We start from the raw sequence: 17285 nt of genomic DNA on the forward strand, positions 1-17285 counted from the left end.
TCAGTGGAACTAGTCCTGAAACTAGACAGGCAAGTAACTTGTAAAGTGCTGGGGGTGGGGGGAAGCCACTGAAAGAAAACCCCAGCCTGCATCTGCTGAGATAGGAAGTAGTGAGGTGGGATCGGACCTAAGGAAAGTCCTGGGGGTGCTGCAAGCCCACTGTGCTGTCTCAGAATATTTTAGACATATTTTTCTGTAGATTGACTGGGGACACATCCTAGAGCATTTGTGGACAGAAAAAAATTCCCCAGGCTTGTTGGGGCAGGTAGAGCAGCAGGCTGGGAGCAGTAAGGCTGGCAGGGCTGTGCTCAGCACTGCTTGTACTGGGCCAACTCTGAGGCTGAGCACTGATGCTCATCCATCAAGCTAATGTGCAGGCATTCCCAGAGAAGATGCAGTTTGCTAGTGAAGCTTAAGGTTTCTGGCAGGCAGCAAGCAGGAGTCAGTGAGTTATCAGAGGAGTGAAGTGGGTGAGCTGAACTGGGAAGGCTTTGAAGGAAACAGTAAGCTTGGGCTTGGGGCCTCTCTTATTGTTCTTTGTTCCACCCAAAGGACATGGTTTGAGCAATGGGAATGTCAGCAGCAACACTTCAGTATGTTTGATAAAAGCCTGATAGCTGCAGTCAAGAACCCAAAGTATCTGCCCTTCCTGTGCCTCAGGCAGCACTAGACATGCTGGAACACTAGCACAAACAGTAATTCAGGCAGAATATTAAACCACTGAGTTATTGCCTCTTTTTATCCCTTCCTTTCTCCCCACCCCCCTCGCTACTAGTTACTTCTGTCCTGCATAGGACACTACAGAAATGGTCCCTGAGAACCTGCTCTCAGGCTCTTCCCTCCCATCCGGCCTTCTGGCAATCTGAATTCACTTCTCAGCCCTAAATTGCAGGGTGTATCTTGGACCAGTTTAACCTCCACGATTTCCCCAGTTCCCTCACTCTCCCTGGACACTGCAGGTCTACTGCACATTGCCCTGCTCCACAGCTGAATATGGCCTTGTGCCCTTCCAACATCATCGATCACTACTAGTTTTATGTAACACCATCTTGAAGGTCTAGACACTTCCAGGGGTTTGTGCACACTTTATTAAAGAGAAGCAAGACTGTGCTCCACTGCAGACACAACTGCACCAAGGTGACCTCGAGCCAGGCTTGCCACACCATGTTTTGGGGAACGAGCCTCACTGTGCGCCTTCATAGGGCTCCAGCTCCAGAGGGGAGTGGGGACAATCAATACTGGTTTTAAATAACTGTATTTGTGCATGTTAAAGATCTGTGCCCCAGCTTTGTATGCATGGACTCCAGGTCAACGCTCACTGAGAGGCAAGGTAATTGTTAAATAGTCTTAAAAGGGAGAAACACTGCGACTAGCAACAATACCTTCAAACGATTTTAAAGAGGGCACAAAGCCAAAACATGAACGGGAACATGAGCAGACAACCTCTGCTGAAGCAGAAATAGCCTTTGAAAAACAGCAGCAGCAAAGATAACTAGTCCTGAACATTTACGTTTAAAAGCCAAGTACATATTATACCAGATCTACTGTTGGGAGAAAGAAGGGAAAGTGAAGAAAACCAAAACTGCGTGTCTCTGTGTGTGTGTGTATGCTGGAAGAGGAAGGTGAAGGGAAGGGGACAGTAAAGTACTAACCCGAGAAAATTTAGGTTATCAGTTAAATTTAATTTGAGAGTACAACCCAGTATCACATGCTAAATAACTGTATGACACTTAAGAGCAAAATAAGTTTTAGTTGTATTCTTATGTTAACTTATTTGGATTTATTTGAACTTTAAATCTGAACTTCCTGGATTCGTAGTGTAAATTTTAGAGATGATTAGACTAAAATCTGCAGACAACGATTATCATCTAGAATGTCTGAGACTAGCACAAAATACAAGGCCAACTGTCTACATCTGCTACAATCTATTTTTATACAACTGCTTGTGACTCCTTGGCTTGCTGACCACTAATTTTTAAGCATGTAAGGAAAAACTGCAGTATTTTACTCAAACATGGTTGTTTAGCATGTGCGTACAGCTGATGCTGAAAGCAGGCTTCTCGGTTGTTTTTTTAAAAAAAATAGGTCTTGAGGGGAGTTAAGAGCAAGTCAAATTATTCAGTCTTTAAATTTGCTGGGTTTTGACAAACGTTTATTAATGCAAGTCTCAGCAACAAAATTTTTCATTTCAATATTTTCAACCAGAAGGAATGTTACAGCTTTACACCACAAAGCCTGTATGATACACACTTCTTGTTTACCGTCTTTCCACACTGCTTTGTGTATCAAACATACTCAGAAACAACCTGTATAGATGGCTCCACCATCTCCATTTCTGAGACAGCGTGGCCCAAAAAAACTGTTAGCCTGCTTCACTCCTCGCTAAATTATTCCATCTGTAAAGCACAAATAACAAAATATATTTTTGCTTCTAAGAACTTCACTTATCTGCAGAAAAATAGAACTGCTTAAGAGTGAGCTAGTTAGATTATGAAAGGGTCCAAGCACACACCCGCACATTCTGGTCCTCCCAACAGATTTGTGAGGAGGAAGCATTCACAATTTGATTCAATGAAAAAGGAGCCAGATAGTGTTCAATGAAAGGAAATTCATCCTATGCAAAATACTGGATGCCTTCTCATTCTTCTCTCTTGAGCAGCATGAGGAGGACAGAGCTGTGACTATAAAACATTTCTCTTAAGTACTGGGACACATTAAGAATGAACCTTCCAAACATTGCAAAATTTCAGAAAAAAACCTAAAATGCCTTTTTTTTTTTTTCCTTCTCTCAAAACATAGTGAAAACAGCATACAAAGCTTGAATATCCACAGCACAAACCGAAAACCAAAGGAAGTTCATTTGATCTACAGTGCTTTTGTTAAGGTATTCAGAGACTTTAGTGCATTCTTTTTTAGAACTAAGCTCAGAAACTATATTCCATTTTTCATTTTAGTAGAAAACTGAACTGTATGAGGCAAAGAAACATTTGCTGAAACACACAACAGTGAAAACATGGCACTAACAAGGCATTTAACCCAATCGTTATCACAAACTCTGATTCAGGATTCTCTATTGCTTTCAGTCAAGTATACATCATTTCTGCCATGTGAGACATTTTCTTGGGAATATATAAGTAGTATTCCATGTATCCAGAAAGATCTTCAATAGTCACGTCATCCACAAAGGCTCGAGCTTGCTCAGAACAAGATCTAGGAGAACCTGATGAGGCTGTCCCACAAGGGGATCTATTTTGAAGAGACTGGGCATGGACTCCTAGGACTGCCTTTTCGCATTCTGACAGGACGCTCCGCAAGCCGGAGAAAGAGTACACTTCCATGGTTCGCCACTGTTTGCACTGGCAATTCTTGTCCGTACAAGGGCACTGCCTGCCGTTGCTAAGCATGGATAAGGACTGGAAATCTGAGGTTTGGCTAGAATGCAAGCTAGTTTCAAAGGATGAGGAGAGAGTAGGGCAATTCCCTCTTGACTTCTCCAAAGGCTCTTCGGCGGTGAAAGCTTCCAAAGGTTCAGTTCTGTCATCACTGGCCTCAAAGTGAGAATCGTGCCTGTCCTTCGTACCGTGTTCTGCTGTAACAAAAATGTCTGAACTGATACTACCCTTTGATGTGTCTGCCTGGGTTTTGTGTTTCAGCTGGTTGTTGGCTTTCATATTGCAATACGTAAACTTGGGAGGATGCAGCACAGGAGACTTTGAGCGTCTGCGACGTGGGACTCTTGCCGATCCTCTGGAAGGCTTTCTCACACACCTGCAGGGTTATAACAGGTGAGCAAGTAGGTAACTCCAGAATCTACACCATAGCTCAATAGGCTCTAAAATGTGACTAAAAACATTTTTGAGATTTTTTTTTCTGCTTAGAAATATCAGGTGGCTGGTCACTTAGAATCTTTGACATGAACAGTGGAGGAGTCTGAAGAAACTGGGGCTCCCCCAAAGGAAAGACACATACAAACAGTCCTTATTTAAAGGCACTTCCCCCCAGATCTTCTGTGTTAAGCAAATGATACTTTGTCATCCCAAACAGAACTGCAGTGCAGAACCTGGATATCAGTTGGAGCTGCTGGCAGAATCGCACTGAATATGCAGGTACTTCAATACAGAAATAATAACCCAAGAAAGAGGTGAGAGGGGATTGCAAAGGTATAAGACTTGAAGAAAAGGACTTCTGAGGAAATCAGTGGAGAAGGAAGTTCTAGGTACCCTCCCTAAGAGGCAATTGTTTTTAAAGTCTTTGACGAAAGCCCCTTAAAAAACATCATATCAAACACTTATAGTAAAGTTTTGTAATAGAAAGGAGAAAAAAGATATGTTGAAGCACCTAATTAACAACAACCTTCACTGAAAACAGTACACAAGCGTTAAGTGTCTCAAACCAGAAGCACATGCACAGTGCAGTGAATGGTATCTTTTACCCATGCCACGCTTCCTTTGAGCAGACAGTCTGTTGCTTGGCTCCATCCATGGCTGCTCTTATCGGTGTTCTGAGAATTGTCCCGTCGCCCACAGACAGAGCTGCAATACATCTGAGTAAAAAGGGAAACGTCACGTTACAGTAATGCCTAAACATACTGCTTCAGAGGTCTAGATTCAGCCTATTTGCTTTAGATGCTTAGCTAAGACACATAAGTTTGCAGCCTTGACTTCCTCTATAGTCAGTGGTTAGAGACAGGATATGACAGAGATTTATCTAACCACTCTTACTACACTGACCTCTGTCAAGCGTCTAAAGATAGGTGAGATGAAATGAAAGGAGGCCAAAATGCCCAGAGGCTGATGTCATGCCCTATTTGGACCAAAATGACACATTAAAAGAATGTAAATTCAGTTTCCAAATGTTCTTGTCAGACAATAGTTGTTAAAGATAGACTCCTACTCATCTAAAATGCAAAGTCTGGAACCCATAGCAGCAGGCTGAGGAGTCATCAGTGGAGCAGTGCATGAGGTACAACAACAGACATGGAGAGATTACTAATTTATTTCTCATTAGATTTCCCAGATAAACATAGAATGAAAAAAAAATCTGGCTCTAGAGGTCCAGAAAACAAACATAAATGCCTCGGGATGCAAATTTGTATTTATGATGGCTGTATGTGTGATTTGGAATGCAGGACAGGAAATCATAAGAAACAAGGCTGAAATCCTAGCAGAAGAGCCCAAGTACTCTGCCCAAAGTTGATCTTAGGGGATTAGTCACAAGACTCGAGCCGTTCAAAACATACGCCTGCAAAACAAGATCTTTTTATGCCTAAGAAGATACCATCAGGAATCAACCAGAATTCCACAGAGTCTGGCACTGGTAAGACATCAGAAGTGGTACGCTTAACAAGCATAGTTCCTTGTCAGAGAACAGCTATTTTTTTCCACATTTAACAGAACCTCCTGAAGCAGAGGAAACAAGTAGCAAAGCAAAATGTATTTCAACATGCAGAGGAAGTAATGAGTTCACAGTATCGGTGGCTACGGAGATGAATTCACGAGGTAACATTAATTTTATCAATACAAAGCTTTCTCTTGTGTCTGTGAATTCTCAAAAGGCTTCAAGTGAACCACCTCACAAAGTGTTAGACTGCATAATTTTGTTGACTCCTACTTTTAAGGAGGATGCTTATACTATATATTATCAGTATACGCAGCGTGTTCTGGAGTAATTTTTTAGTATAAGACTGTCTGCAGACATTTTACTCTACAAAATCCCCCGAAATCAGAACTGATCAGTGCTCATATTTAGCCTGACAACTTCCAGTAAGACTGGGCTCTCCAGCACACTACGAAGTGATGGTGCTGTCCTTCAGACGCTTTCCAAGCAAATCTTCATGCACTACAGTCAAGGCTGATAACGTGGCTGAAGACACCAGCAAGTACATGAATGGACAGACAAGTTCTGTATCGCGCAAGGTGACTTTGGCTACCACAACAGTTAAGAGCGGGTTCGCTGCTTTGGGCAAGTCATTTCACGTTTTCATACAATCACTGTGTAATTTCAGTTGGATACTGTGTCAAAATTAGTCAGTAATAAAGTACTGCTTTGCCTATTAGGCAGTTATAACGACTGCATTTCACGTGAAGTGAGGCAGTTGTCTCCTCTTGGAGAGTAAGGAACCTCTCACCAAATGACATTTGAGATCCAAAATAATAGAAAGCAAATACAAACACGTAATAAGAAACCGACAAATTAGTCTTTTTTTGTTGCTCACTTACCCTGCTGCATCCACTCTCAGCTTTTTGAAAGCCGTCTGCAGACTCTCTTCCTCTTCATCTTTAGCTTCCAAGTCCATTGATGGGCTCTCAGTGTGTAACCAGCTGTGCCATATAGAATAAACTGAAATACAGAAGTTAGGATCTGATGTTGAGGTCTGAACACGCATGGTCTCTACAAACCCGAAATGACACGTGTAACGGATGCTCGTTCTTCGGCTCGTTCTCACTGCCCGCTGCCCAGACCCGCCTTCACTTTTCACCGTGAGCTCCAAACCCCGCGATCCTCAGAACAGGCACAGCCTGGGTCAAAAATAACGACGCCTCTGTTGTTTTTTGGTTTTTTTTCGCTTCACCGGGTGAGCCGGCGACACACACCCCGCCAACTAGCACGACTCCGGCTGGGGCGGCGAGGGGGTCTCCGCCAGCAGAGCCAGGGACAGCTGGGCGCTGCCCCCGCCGCCGCCGGCTCGTCCCTGCGCGACCTCCCGCCGTGACAGCCGCGCCGGCCAGGGGAAGGGAACCCACGCCAGACCCCCAAGAGGCCCCACGCTGCTGCTGCCGCCGCACCCCCGGCCTACCCGAAGGCCCCGTAGCCCCTGGCAGCGCAACGCTTCACCTCCCGGGGCCGCCGTTTCCCGCCCCCCCCCCCCTTCCCCCCGCGTCCCCTCACGGCACCGCCAGCTCCACCGGGGCCTCTCCTCACCGCCTCAGCGGGAAGGCCCGCGGAGGCCCCGCCCCCCCCAGTGCCCGGGGCCGTCGGGGCGCTCTCGGGGGGGGGGGGGGGGGAGGGAGCCCACCTCGGGGGTGTCACTCACCGCCGCCTCGCGCCCCGGGCGGGGGGGGGGGGGTGTGGAGGAGGTGGGTGGTCGCGGAGCACAACAGGAAGTGAGGTCACCGCCCCGCGGGGGCGCGCAGGCGCGGACGCCCCCTTTCCCCCGCCCTGCCGAGGGCGCGTGCGCTGAGCGGCGCCGGCCCCGCCCCCCCTCCGCCGTTGCTTCCGGTGGGAGAGGGGCGGGTCTCATCCCGGCGGCGCGGAGCGGCGCGGCCCGGCCCGGCGGGTCCGGCCCCTCGGGCGAGCGCGGTGAGTGTGGGCGGCGGGGCGCCTTCCCCTGCGCGGGTCCCTCCTCTCTCCCCTCGGCGGCCGGCGCCGGGGGGGCCGTCGCGTCCCCCTCCCTCGCGGCTCCTCCGGAGCCGCCGCCGGTCCCTTCGCGGGGGTGGAGGCCTCTGGGGAAAGCCCCGGCGGTGCTGAGTCACCCCCGCCGCCGGCCGGGCCTCCCTCCCGCCGAGGGTCGGCACCGAGCGCCGGCGGCGGGGCTCGCCCGGAGCTGCGGGGCCGGGGTGTCCTCGGGGTTGCGCGGGGGGGGGGAAGCCGGGTGCCGCTGGGCCCGGGGGCTCCCGCGCCGGGGGGGAGCGAAGGCCTGTGAAGCGCCCGGAGGGCGGCTGCGGGCGGCAGCCGTCTGCGAGCGGCCGGGGAAGCGCCGCTGCCGCTCGTCCCCCTGCCCGTGTGCTGCCCCAGGGGTTGCCTGTGTCCCCGTTCGGTGCGCTGCTCCTGCTGCTGAAGGCCTTGGCCGTGAACGTCGGGGAGCCTTGAATCCCTTTACGTGCCCGTCTTTAAAGCCAAATGGAAGCGCTGGTGCGTTGTACCGTCGGATGGAGCAGTGGCGGAGGCCCTGCGGTGTGCCGAGCTGGGTTGGTAGCCCTGTATTGCTGGGAAATAGCTGGAAATAAAATGGGAAAGGATGGATGTGTCTTCCCCTAGCAGATAAAGAACATAATGTGGTTCTATGTGGTTTTTGACACAACATTGAACTCTGGTTGTTTTTCACAGTAATGAATTGTTTCTTTTTATCGGTGCTAGTTGGCAGGTGTGTCTAAAATGCTTAAGCTTATACTTAGTTATCACAGAGTAGGTGGGTTTTTATCTGAATAAATTTGGTGTCGCTTTGAGGGTTTACTGGGTCAGTGATGAAGGGCGGCATGATAAAATATTTAGTCTAAACCTGGTAGTATGTTTTGAATAATGTACAGTGATTTAAAAACTTCTTGCTCACCTTCTTGCTCACCAAGGTTATGTAATACAGAGGTTTGGTATTTTTTTTTTAAAAAAAAAAGGTCGTAGGCTGAATTTTTTTTATTTTAAAGACTCTTCTTTTTGGGTCAAGCAAAAATCTTACTTACGTAGGGACCATATGTTTCACCAGAGCAGTATTATTTAACTAAGAGAGTATATAAAATAATAACTTGCTCAGATGAGCATCCTACTGTCAGTCTCTGCGTTTGCTTCCTCCTCTCATGTTTACTTGCTGTCTGACTCACTGGACAACGTGTGCCTTGAAGTTGTTATGATACATTATCCTTCTGCGTGTGTTATAATAGCTGTCTGCAATACAGGGCGTCCAGATGAAATCATACCAGAGTGAGCTGGAACAAGAGTGGGGAAAGCTGCCACCTCCAACAGGAATGAGGTTGTGAGGGAGCAGAAAGTACCACTCTGTACTGCACAAGTAACTGAGCTGCAGAGGTTCAGATTACTCCTCTCTCTTCACCGAGACTGTTTCTTTTCCATGCTACAAAAAAGCTGGTGCTTAGTTGGTAGAAGTAGTACTAATGTAGGCATTATTGCTGTATTATTAGGTAGAGTTAGTGCTCTCTGTAAGTGTGGTGTTCTTAAAAGAGCTGTTATCACTTGCTGGGTTTGGATAGTTACTTTCATAATGGATTGTTAGAGCTTCAGGAAGATACACAATCACAGAGCAGTTGAGGTTGGCAGAGATCCCTGGAGGTCCAACCCCCCTGCTCAAGGAGGGCCACCCCGAGCCTGTGTCTAGATAGCTTTTGAATATCTCTGAGGAGGGAGACTCCACAGCCTCCCGGGGCAGCCTGTGCTGGTGCACAGTAGTCCTCACAGCAAATAAGTGTTTCTTAATGCTCAGACAGCACCTCCTGTGTTTTGGTGGCCTCTGGTCCTGTCACTGGGCACCACTGAAAAGAGCCTGACTCTGTCCTCTCTGTACCCACCCTTCAGGTATTTATATACATTGACAAGATCCCTCCCGAGCCTTTTCTTCTCTTGGCTGAACAGTCCCAGCTCTCTCAGCCTTTCAACATAGGAGAGATGCTCCAGTCCCTTCATAATCTTAGTGGCCCTTCGCTAAATTCTCTCCAACATGTCAGTGTCTCTCCTGTAGTGGGGAGCCCAGTGCTGGACACAGCACTCTAGCTGTGGCCTCACCAGCGCTAAACAGAAGGAAGGATCAGTTCCCTTGACCTGCAGCCCAGGATACCGTTAGTCCCTTTGTCACAAGGGCACGTTGCTGGCTGATATCCATCCTGGTGTCTACCAGGACCCCTAGGGCCTTCTCTACAAAGCTGTACTGGCACATGGGCTTGTTCCTCCCCAGGGGCAGGGCTTTGCACTTCCCCTTGTTGAAGTTCGTGAGGTTCCTGTCGGCCCCTTTCTCCAGCCTGTCAAGGTCCCTCTGGTGTATCAGCCGCTCATTGCAGTTTGGTGTCATCAGCAACCTTGCTGAAGGTACACTCTGTCACATCATCCAGATCATTTACAAAGATGTTAAACAGGACTGGATGCAGTATTGACCCCCAGGGTACACCACTAGTTACTGAACTCCAGCTGGACTTTGTGCCACTGATCACCACCCTCAGGGCCCAGGCGTTCAGCCACTTTTCAGTCCACCTCACTGACTGCTCAGCCTATGCTTCATCATCTTCTCTATGTGGGAGACAGTGTCAAAAGCCTTACTGAAGTCCAGGTAGAAAATATCCACTGCTCTCCCCTTGTCTACCAAAACAAGAATGCTGTAGAATGTTGTCAAGTATGACAACCTTGTAACTTAAAAAAAAGACTGAGAAGATGATCTCTTCGTGACCCATACAGCGTGGCCAAAGGCTCTCGCAGTAAAGGCACCCACACCAAATGGCCCTGTTTTTCCAGAAGTAGTGAAGTCAAAAGCATTAAATGAAGCAGGCTAATCAGCCAGGTAAACTTCAACAAATACTGAGCTTGAGGTAGTCTGGTGTAGAACTGAGACTTGCTACTGTCACTGGTTTCTGCTCAGCAAAAGCAAAGCCACGCTAAGGAATCAGGCCTTTATTGAGTATTTTTTTAGCAGAAGCATGGCTGGTGTAGGATGTGCATGTGACTGCAGAACTGTAAGGCACTGAAGAGCATCAAGTTTAGAAAGATTTGAGATTCCTTTGTAGCTAGATTAAATGATGGCCAGGGTGGTTTTAAGAAGAAAATACATCAGCCAGTTTGCCAGTTTTTATCAATTCCTTTTTTAAATTTAAAACAAGGCCTACCATTTGCTGTTTGTATTCTTATTTGTGTTTGTACTTGTTCGAGAGCAAATAAGAGAAAATTTTAATGGCTATTGGCAATCAAAATACCATGTTCTGATAGGATAGCGTAACTCGTGCTGGGATTAGACATAAGATCAAAAAATTTTGTTTGCTTAAAACTTTATCTTGTTTTAAGAAAAATCTTTTGGGTTTGTTGTTTTTAAGTATATATGTAACATCAAGTCCCAAAGTAGACTAGTAGTAGCAGTTGTAGAAAGTCAACTGTTTCTAATACTGCTGTTCCTTCTCACGTTTCACCTCTTCTGCAATTATTTTGGTAACACTGTAAGACAAATGGAAGAGTCTGTAATGGATGTGCAAGACACATTGACACCAAATTTTACTTTAAATTGCTAATTCACCTGTGCAGTTGTACAAGAGACTATTTGTTCCATTCTTTGGTATCATAAGGCTTCTTCTGAATCAACTTTCAAAAATGTTCTACTAGAATGACCTCAGCTTTGTGCACTCAGTGTGCTATTTTGAGTTTATTTTCATGTATTATGATGCTGCTGGGCAACTAATGTTTTTAACAAGGCATTGGTCCTTATTTTCATATGTCTTTTTTTCTGCTTGTAGCAGTACATGGTAGCTCTGTCACCTTCTGGCCATCCCAATAATGAAAACAGAAGCTAAGGATGGAGAAGAGGAAAGCCTGCAGACAGCGTTCAAAAAGCTAAGAGTTGACACAGCTGGGTAAGTAACACCACAGGGAGGTACAGAGTTAACACATTACAAAGGGGCTCAAAGGGAACACCCTTGCTGTTAAATTTGAAGGAATGAGGTAATTGCAAAAGGTTAGGCACTGAAAGGCTTCATTGTAGTTAAACTGAAATAAATTCACTAGCTGTAGACTGTGCTTCTCAAGGAATTGTAATTTGTTTGGTCACTGTTGGCTCCCAACAGGCTTGAAACAAACCTAACAATAGTCTGCAGTTGACAATATGCTTGAAACTAATTTTGGTGTGAATCTGGCTGCCAGCGGTTATGTCCATAGCACTAGAACTCTACTATTGAAGTTAGCATATTGTCATGGCTCTGGAGGCCTGTCATGAGAATAAACTCCCATCTTTTCCCAGGAGAGAAATGTTCTTTCCATGTCAGTAAAGGAGAGTGTTAGATGCAGAGCATGATTCCCATACAAACTATTTTCATTGCTGTCACTTACAAATTTCCTATTTATAACCAAAATCACTAAATGGGAAAGAATGCTTTTTACGTTGTCTTGTTTTGTGGGAGATCTGACATGTGTCACTTACCCTCCCTGTCCCAGGTGGCAAAACACAAGCAGCATGTGTCTTCTGTTGGTGATGATCATTTTTATAGCGGGGGGGGGGGGAGGGGGTGGGGTCTGCTGACAATTATGCTGGTAACTGAAATGAAATTGTAGGTAAGGCAGTATGTAAATAAATACTAAGGTGATAATTAGAATTACCATAGAACTTAGACCGTGAGTAGATGGGCTTCTAAAGTTATCTTTCATTTAAGTAAGTAAACTTGTTAGAAATGAATCACCAGGCAAATGCCTCTCATTTCTTCAGTATCTCTAGTCCCACACCCCAGTCAGGCGTACTTAATTACTTTGGAGTTTTTACTGTTGGCCTTCAATTTTCTGCTCTGTGTTCATTGTCCTTCAAATGGAAAATTGCAGATGTTTGACTAACAGTTTGGACTCTATTAAATATCAGTTAACCCTATCCTAGATTGGTGTGTGGGGACTGCTTTTCAGGGAATCTGCCCTCCTTACAAACTAATTTAAAGTACGATTTGGAAAATAATTTCTTTGTGAATTCCAGTGTAATATGTGAAGTCACAACTTGGAAAAATTGTTCTTGGGATTATTACAGATAATTGAAAATGGGAGTTTGGGAAGAATTTGCAGCACCACAAAAACTAGTAAATCTTCCAAGGTCCCTGGCTTGAATAACAGTTGAAGATCTGACACAACAATGTTGCTCAAGTGACTGAACTTGCAATAGTGTGAAGAGTTTTAGCTTATGTGGTCCTAGACAGAGGCTTAAGTGTTCTTCAGTTAAACAAAGTCTATTTATGTCCAAAGAACATTTATTTTTAGGAAAGAATGGCTGATTTGTCTCTGGAAAAAGAGACGTGTTTCTTCAGTGATGGTGTTGTTCCCCCCCCTCTCCCGGGAAACTGAATTTTAGCCATTGTGTGTGCTTTGTCATTGACATGTGGAGTTTGGATTTGCAGTCTAGTTCCTGAATGGCATCATGTTTGGTGAAAGAGTCTGTTACACAAACTTTTGAGATAGGAATGTGTAAACACTATCTTTCTGATTTGGGTTGTCTTTGTGAGCAGGTCTTTTAAGACATAGTGTAAATGATTTGGAGCCATCTTTTGTGGGAAAGAAGATTCATAAGTTTTTTCGTACTCATAATGCTAACCAATTTGGGCTGATAACTTTTCATTCTGTCTTTCACAGATCTACTGCATCTCTCTCTGTGGGTGAAGGGACAAGTCCAAGACCACTAGTTAGAACCGTGGCAGATGAAACCAAACCTAAGAATGTGTGTACTTCTAAGGAAACCTGGCATGGGTAAGAGAAGCTTGGCATTATCAGACTACTTCAAATGATACTGCGTTGAAAGGGAATTTTAAATAGACAAGGTTTCTGGTAACTACGCTCCTAAACAAGGGACCCAAGTTTTCTTTATTAAATGGCTATATGAAATACTCTCCACCACCTTTTTCTGTTCATATGTGACTACTATTCTTATTTACAATTATGTGAAGTGAAAGGAAATGCTGTTCAGCTATAGGTTGCTAAACATTATAGATGTTTCTTAATATAAACCTGAGGTGCTGTTTTTGAATCAGACAATGCATCTCTTTCAATCATTGACATTGCAGAAGCTGTCACTGTGCCTTGGGAACTAGATTCAAATAAAGAATTGGTTTCTGGAGTGTCTATGGAGAACTTCACGCTCGTCTCCTGCTGAAACAAAACCACCCTTTGCCCTTGATTCATTAGTTTTGTGCTGTCTTGTGCTTTGTCATTCTCTTAGAGGTTATTTTGTCATGTTTCACATGCTTTACTTATTTTCTAACTTTAAAAGCATGCACTTTGGTTTCATTTCTCAGGTGTTCCTTTTACGTTTTATACAGCTGCTTGACTAGAACAAAGTCAAATTCCAAGGTAGCAGAATATCCTGAGCAAATACTCTGAGCTTAAAGCTCTTGCATGCAGTATAAATGCAGTAGAGATTTTGCCCAATGTTATTTGTAATCCAGCAATAAGTCTTCTACTAAATCTTCCCTCCCTTTCGTATCTTTCCCTGGTAGGTCTATGAAGAAGCCTTCAAGAGGAGTTGTAAGAACCCAGCGTCGCAGGCGTTCCAAGTCTCCAATTCTTCATCCTCCAAAGTTTATCCACTGCAGCACAAAATCACATTCCACATGCAACCAGCTAGTGCACAAGAGTCAGATTGATGCCCAGGACGACAGCGGTGTGTTTGGGATGCCAGTCCCAAAGGAAGCTTGTGCACACGAACGATGCAGTATTGCTCCTGACATCGGCCAGAAAGGAGCTGATGTTGAGTCTTTGGGAGCTTCTGTTACACAGTTGGCATCAGAGAACAGACAGGAGAACTCTGCAGCTGCCATTTCTCTAGTATCCAAAGCAAGCCTAAAGACTACGGAGCTTTCTGATTTTCAATCTATGTCCAAGCTGAACACAAATAAGCCATGTGCATGTGCAGATAAAGCCTGTCAGTGTAAACGATGGCAAGATATGGAAGTGTACAAATTCTCTGGCTTGCAGAACACCCTCCCATTGGCACCTGATAGAAGAACAGTTTCTGAGGATCACTCCCAGTCTTTGCCATCAAGAACTCCCTCAAGTTCTCCACGCTCTTGCTCTGAGCAAGCCAGGGCCTTTGTGGATGATGTGACTATTGAAGATCTTTCGGGATACATGGAATATTACTTGTATATTCCAAAGAAAATGTCTCACATGGCAGAAATGATGTACACCTGACAGCAATGAGCACTAAAACCAGAAGGGTGGGTAGTTTAAATCTGCCCTCAGTCACACTCATGTGAGATGCAGCCCACTCCCTGCTCACTGTGCTTGCAATAAAAACACTTCTTTGCATCTTAGCTGATGTTCGTTATTTAAGCTGGACAAACAGCTCAGCTTAAGCATTACCATTTAAGCTTGGCATAGATAATGAAGTAAATAGAGTGAATGTGTTTAGAGTGTACCTGCCTATACGTAAGAGACCTAACACTTGGGAAATTCTACTTCATTTTCAAAATCCTCTTGTTTTGGTTTGTTGGAGGAGAAGAGTCTCTCAATTGCTTGGTGATGAGAGCTTTTATTGTGAGAAACTTGGTGTAATTCAGCTTCTTTGAAATCACTTTGATCACAGGTTGTTAACACTTGTGGTTTTGGACACTTGTGCCTCTGATTTTATTTCATAAAGGAGTTACCATCTCCTGTCCTCTTCTTGGTACTATTACTGCTCTAGGCAAATTCAGGAGACAGAGTTGTCTTTTCTTGGGTTGGAGGCATTGTTATTTCTTTGTGCCTAAAAAGGCTTTATTTCTGATCAGCTGCACAGGCATCCTCCTGCCCTATCTTTGATGATGTTAATGTAGTCAGATGCTCTTAGGTTAACACAACATTTGCTTACCAAGCTGCCTGATGAGGAAAAGAAACTTGGATGATCAAAGCAAGATTGTTTCAAGAGGTTATTCTGATCTCTGTAGTGTTGGTTAGTGGAAAATGTAAAGCAAGGGTAACTTTTTGTTGGATGTCCAACAGGCCTTAGAGACTTGTCTGCAGCATGAGAAATACCCTGCTTTCTTCAGGGGGATTGCTTCTTCAGTTAACCAAAGGAAAAATGAGATGATGGACTCTGTTCAGTGTGTTGTGAGGGCTGAGACAGCATTTGCTCACTTCAGTGGTCTTAACTCATGCCCTCTTGTGGTTTTGGCTTTTTTTCTTTAGCTTTGTTCAGCCTGCTCTATAACACCAAGTACAACCCTTCAAAAATTAGGACCTATAGACTTGAGTGAACAGTTGTCAGCTGCACAGTAGGGAAATCCTGAGCACTGTGTTTTCTTTCTCCTCCCTTCCAGTCTTTTTACTAAACCGTTGTCACTTTAGATGCCTTGTCCAGGTTCAAAACATTGGTGGAGCCTTGCATTCTTCCTGAAATCTACTTCTTCGTAAACAACCAGCCTGCCATACTTTGTGTGTGTCAGCACAATCTGTCTTTTATACATATGTGTATAGCAACAGAGCATCCCGTCAAATAATATGATTTGTTGAGGGAGAGATGAATCGTATTAAGTTTGTCTTTACTATTTGCAGTGCCCGAACTTTTCTGACCTGTAAGGTCTGGAGAAGAAATGGAGACAATTCTTTGGTGTTACTCTCGGGGGTTTTTTGTCATTTCTGTGGCAGTACCTAGTATCTTAGAACTAAGTGGCCATGCAAATTTACCTGTTCTGCTTGTTCTGAAGTGTCATCTACCACTTGCAGAGTGTACTTGGGTCCCACATCTCCCTTCCATTTCCCTGCTCTTAAATGGCTGTATTTTTACCACCCATGTTCTGAATTCAAGGCAATTGTTGGGTAACTATTGTCTGCAGTACTGGGACGCAAAGTGCAAAATGACCTTACTTCTCAATTAATTATTCTTTACTGTTCCCAAATGATTGTAGGCAGCAGCCACAGCATCGTTGTGGGGCTGAGAACACCTTTCAAGACCACGCTGCTTTTTACCATTTCTTTCATTGGTCACCATAGACCTGTACCTGCAGGATTTAGGATTGCAAGGTCAAGTGCGATCCTCATTATAGTACCTCCTTATAGAAAGTGGATTGAAATCCAGGAGGTAATGCAAAAAAAAAAAAAAAAAAAAAAAGGAGCAGAAAGACGGGAAGTGGTGCAGACTGGGAAGGGAAGCAGTGTGAACTGGTGCGGATTGGGAAGGGAGGCGAGCAGTGCTGGGCCACTAGAGGTCACCCCCAGGCCGGCTGCAGGCTGGCTGGGTGCAGCAGGCTCTGCTGCCGCCTCAGCCTTTTGGGTGAGAATGTGACTTTTTTTGCCAAAATGAAGAAATAAGACCAGCTCTGTGTCGTGCCTTTGTGCACACACAGTGTTAGTGCTTTCTGAAGCTTGATTATGTGGGTATGTTAGAGGTCAACAAAGGCTCTCCAAATGCCAATATCTGCATAAGTTATTAATATTTAAATGAAATGTACTATCAGTTCACAACTCTGCAGTGTAACTGGGAAGAGTTGCTAAGTGAATGATTACATGGTCCTGAACTTGGTGTCCTCTTAGGGCAGTTACAACATATTTGGGCTGGTAAATCCTGGAACACCATGAAATAGAAAACCATGGGCAGCTGCAACTGCTGCCTTGACACTTTCCCTTCTGTTACTACAAGGTGTTTTAATGATGCTTTGGTCTACCCAGAAACCAAAACCCTCTGGTTTTGCTTTGAGAAAATATGAATTTCCAGCCCTTAATCGTGCAGCAAGGACCTTGAAAGCTTGACTGAGTAGTGCAAAAGCTTAGCTTAAAAAAAAAAAAAAAAATCCAACTTGAGCCAATTTCAAAATCTGACTTAAAAAAAAAAAAAAAAAAAAGGAAAGTTTTAGAGGACTAGTTCTGCCAAGTGGCACTTCTGAGTTGTGTTGGAATCCCTCACCAAAGTGCCTATTCCTTCCTGT

General features: G+C 44.8%; 2 protein-coding genes across 8 annotated transcripts; one reads left to right on the forward strand and one right to left on the reverse strand.

Moving 5' to 3' along the window:
- Nucleotides 1–1726: 1726 nt before the first annotated feature.
- Nucleotides 1727–7132, reverse strand: LOC126045832 (oxidative stress-responsive serine-rich protein 1-like). 2 transcript variants are annotated; one of them, XM_049817383.1, is made up of 4 exons: nt 7034–7132; nt 6219–6339; nt 4433–4543; nt 1728–3768 (listed from the first exon to the last, which is right to left on the reverse strand). In XM_049817383.1, the coding sequence occupies exons 2-4, from the start codon at nt 6293–6295 to the stop codon at nt 3084–3086; spliced, it is 873 nt and encodes a 290-aa protein (XP_049673340.1). In that variant the 5' UTR covers nt 6296–6339; nt 7034–7132; the 3' UTR covers nt 1728–3083. The 2 variants fall into 2 exon arrangements, with proteins under 2 accessions (XP_049673339.1, XP_049673340.1); XM_049817382.1 differs by lacking the exon at nt 7034–7132 and having other exon boundaries at nt 1727–3768; nt 6219–6772.
- A 96-nt stretch (nt 7133–7228) lies between these two features.
- Nucleotides 7229–14696, forward strand: LOC126045834 (oxidative stress-responsive serine-rich protein 1-like). Of its 6 annotated transcripts, none has more exons than XM_049817389.1 (4): nt 7229–7299; nt 11157–11273; nt 13021–13134; nt 13881–14696. In XM_049817389.1, the coding sequence occupies exons 2-4, from the start codon at nt 11197–11199 to the stop codon at nt 14572–14574; spliced, it is 885 nt and encodes a 294-aa protein (XP_049673346.1). In that variant the 5' UTR covers nt 7229–7299; nt 11157–11196; the 3' UTR covers nt 14575–14696. The 6 variants fall into 6 exon arrangements, with proteins under 6 accessions (XP_049673346.1, XP_049673345.1, XP_049673344.1 ...); XM_049817388.1 differs by lacking the exon at nt 7229–7299 and adding an exon at nt 7597–7907; XM_049817387.1 differs by lacking the exon at nt 7229–7299 and adding an exon at nt 7597–7893 and having other exon boundaries at nt 11160–11273.
- Nucleotides 14697–17285: the final 2589 nt, after the last annotated feature.

The sequence above is a fragment of the Accipiter gentilis genome, chromosome 14, assembly GCF_929443795.1.
Source record: "Accipiter gentilis chromosome 14, bAccGen1.1, whole genome shotgun sequence".
In the NCBI taxonomy this organism is placed as follows: Eukaryota; Metazoa; Chordata; class Aves; order Accipitriformes; family Accipitridae; genus Astur; species Astur gentilis.

Excerpts from the sequence above, each read along its gene's own strand:
- LOC126045834 (XM_049817389.1), top strand. The coding sequence starts at position 11,197 with ATGAAAACAGAAGCTAAGGATGGAGAAGAGGAAAGCCTGCAGACAGCG. Across the intron at positions 11,274-13,020 it reads CTAAGAGTTGACACAGCTGG|ATCTACTGCATCTCTCTCTG; the intron begins GTAAGTAACACC and ends TGTCTTTCACAG. Across the intron at positions 13,135-13,880 it reads TCTAAGGAAACCTGGCATGG|GTCTATGAAGAAGCCTTCAA; the intron begins GTAAGAGAAGCT and ends TTTCCCTGGTAG.
- LOC126045832 (XM_049817382.1), bottom strand. The coding sequence starts at position 6,385 with ATGCGTGTTCAGACCTCAACATCAGATCCTAACTTCTGTATTTCAGTT. Across the intron at positions 4,544-6,218 it reads CTGAGAGTGGATGCAGCAGG|ATGTATTGCAGCTCTGTCTG; the intron begins GTAAGTGAGCAA and ends CTTTTTACTCAG. Across the intron at positions 3,769-4,432 it reads TCAAAGGAAGCGTGGCATGG|GTGTGTGAGAAAGCCTTCCA; the intron begins GTAAAAGATACC and ends ATAACCCTGCAG.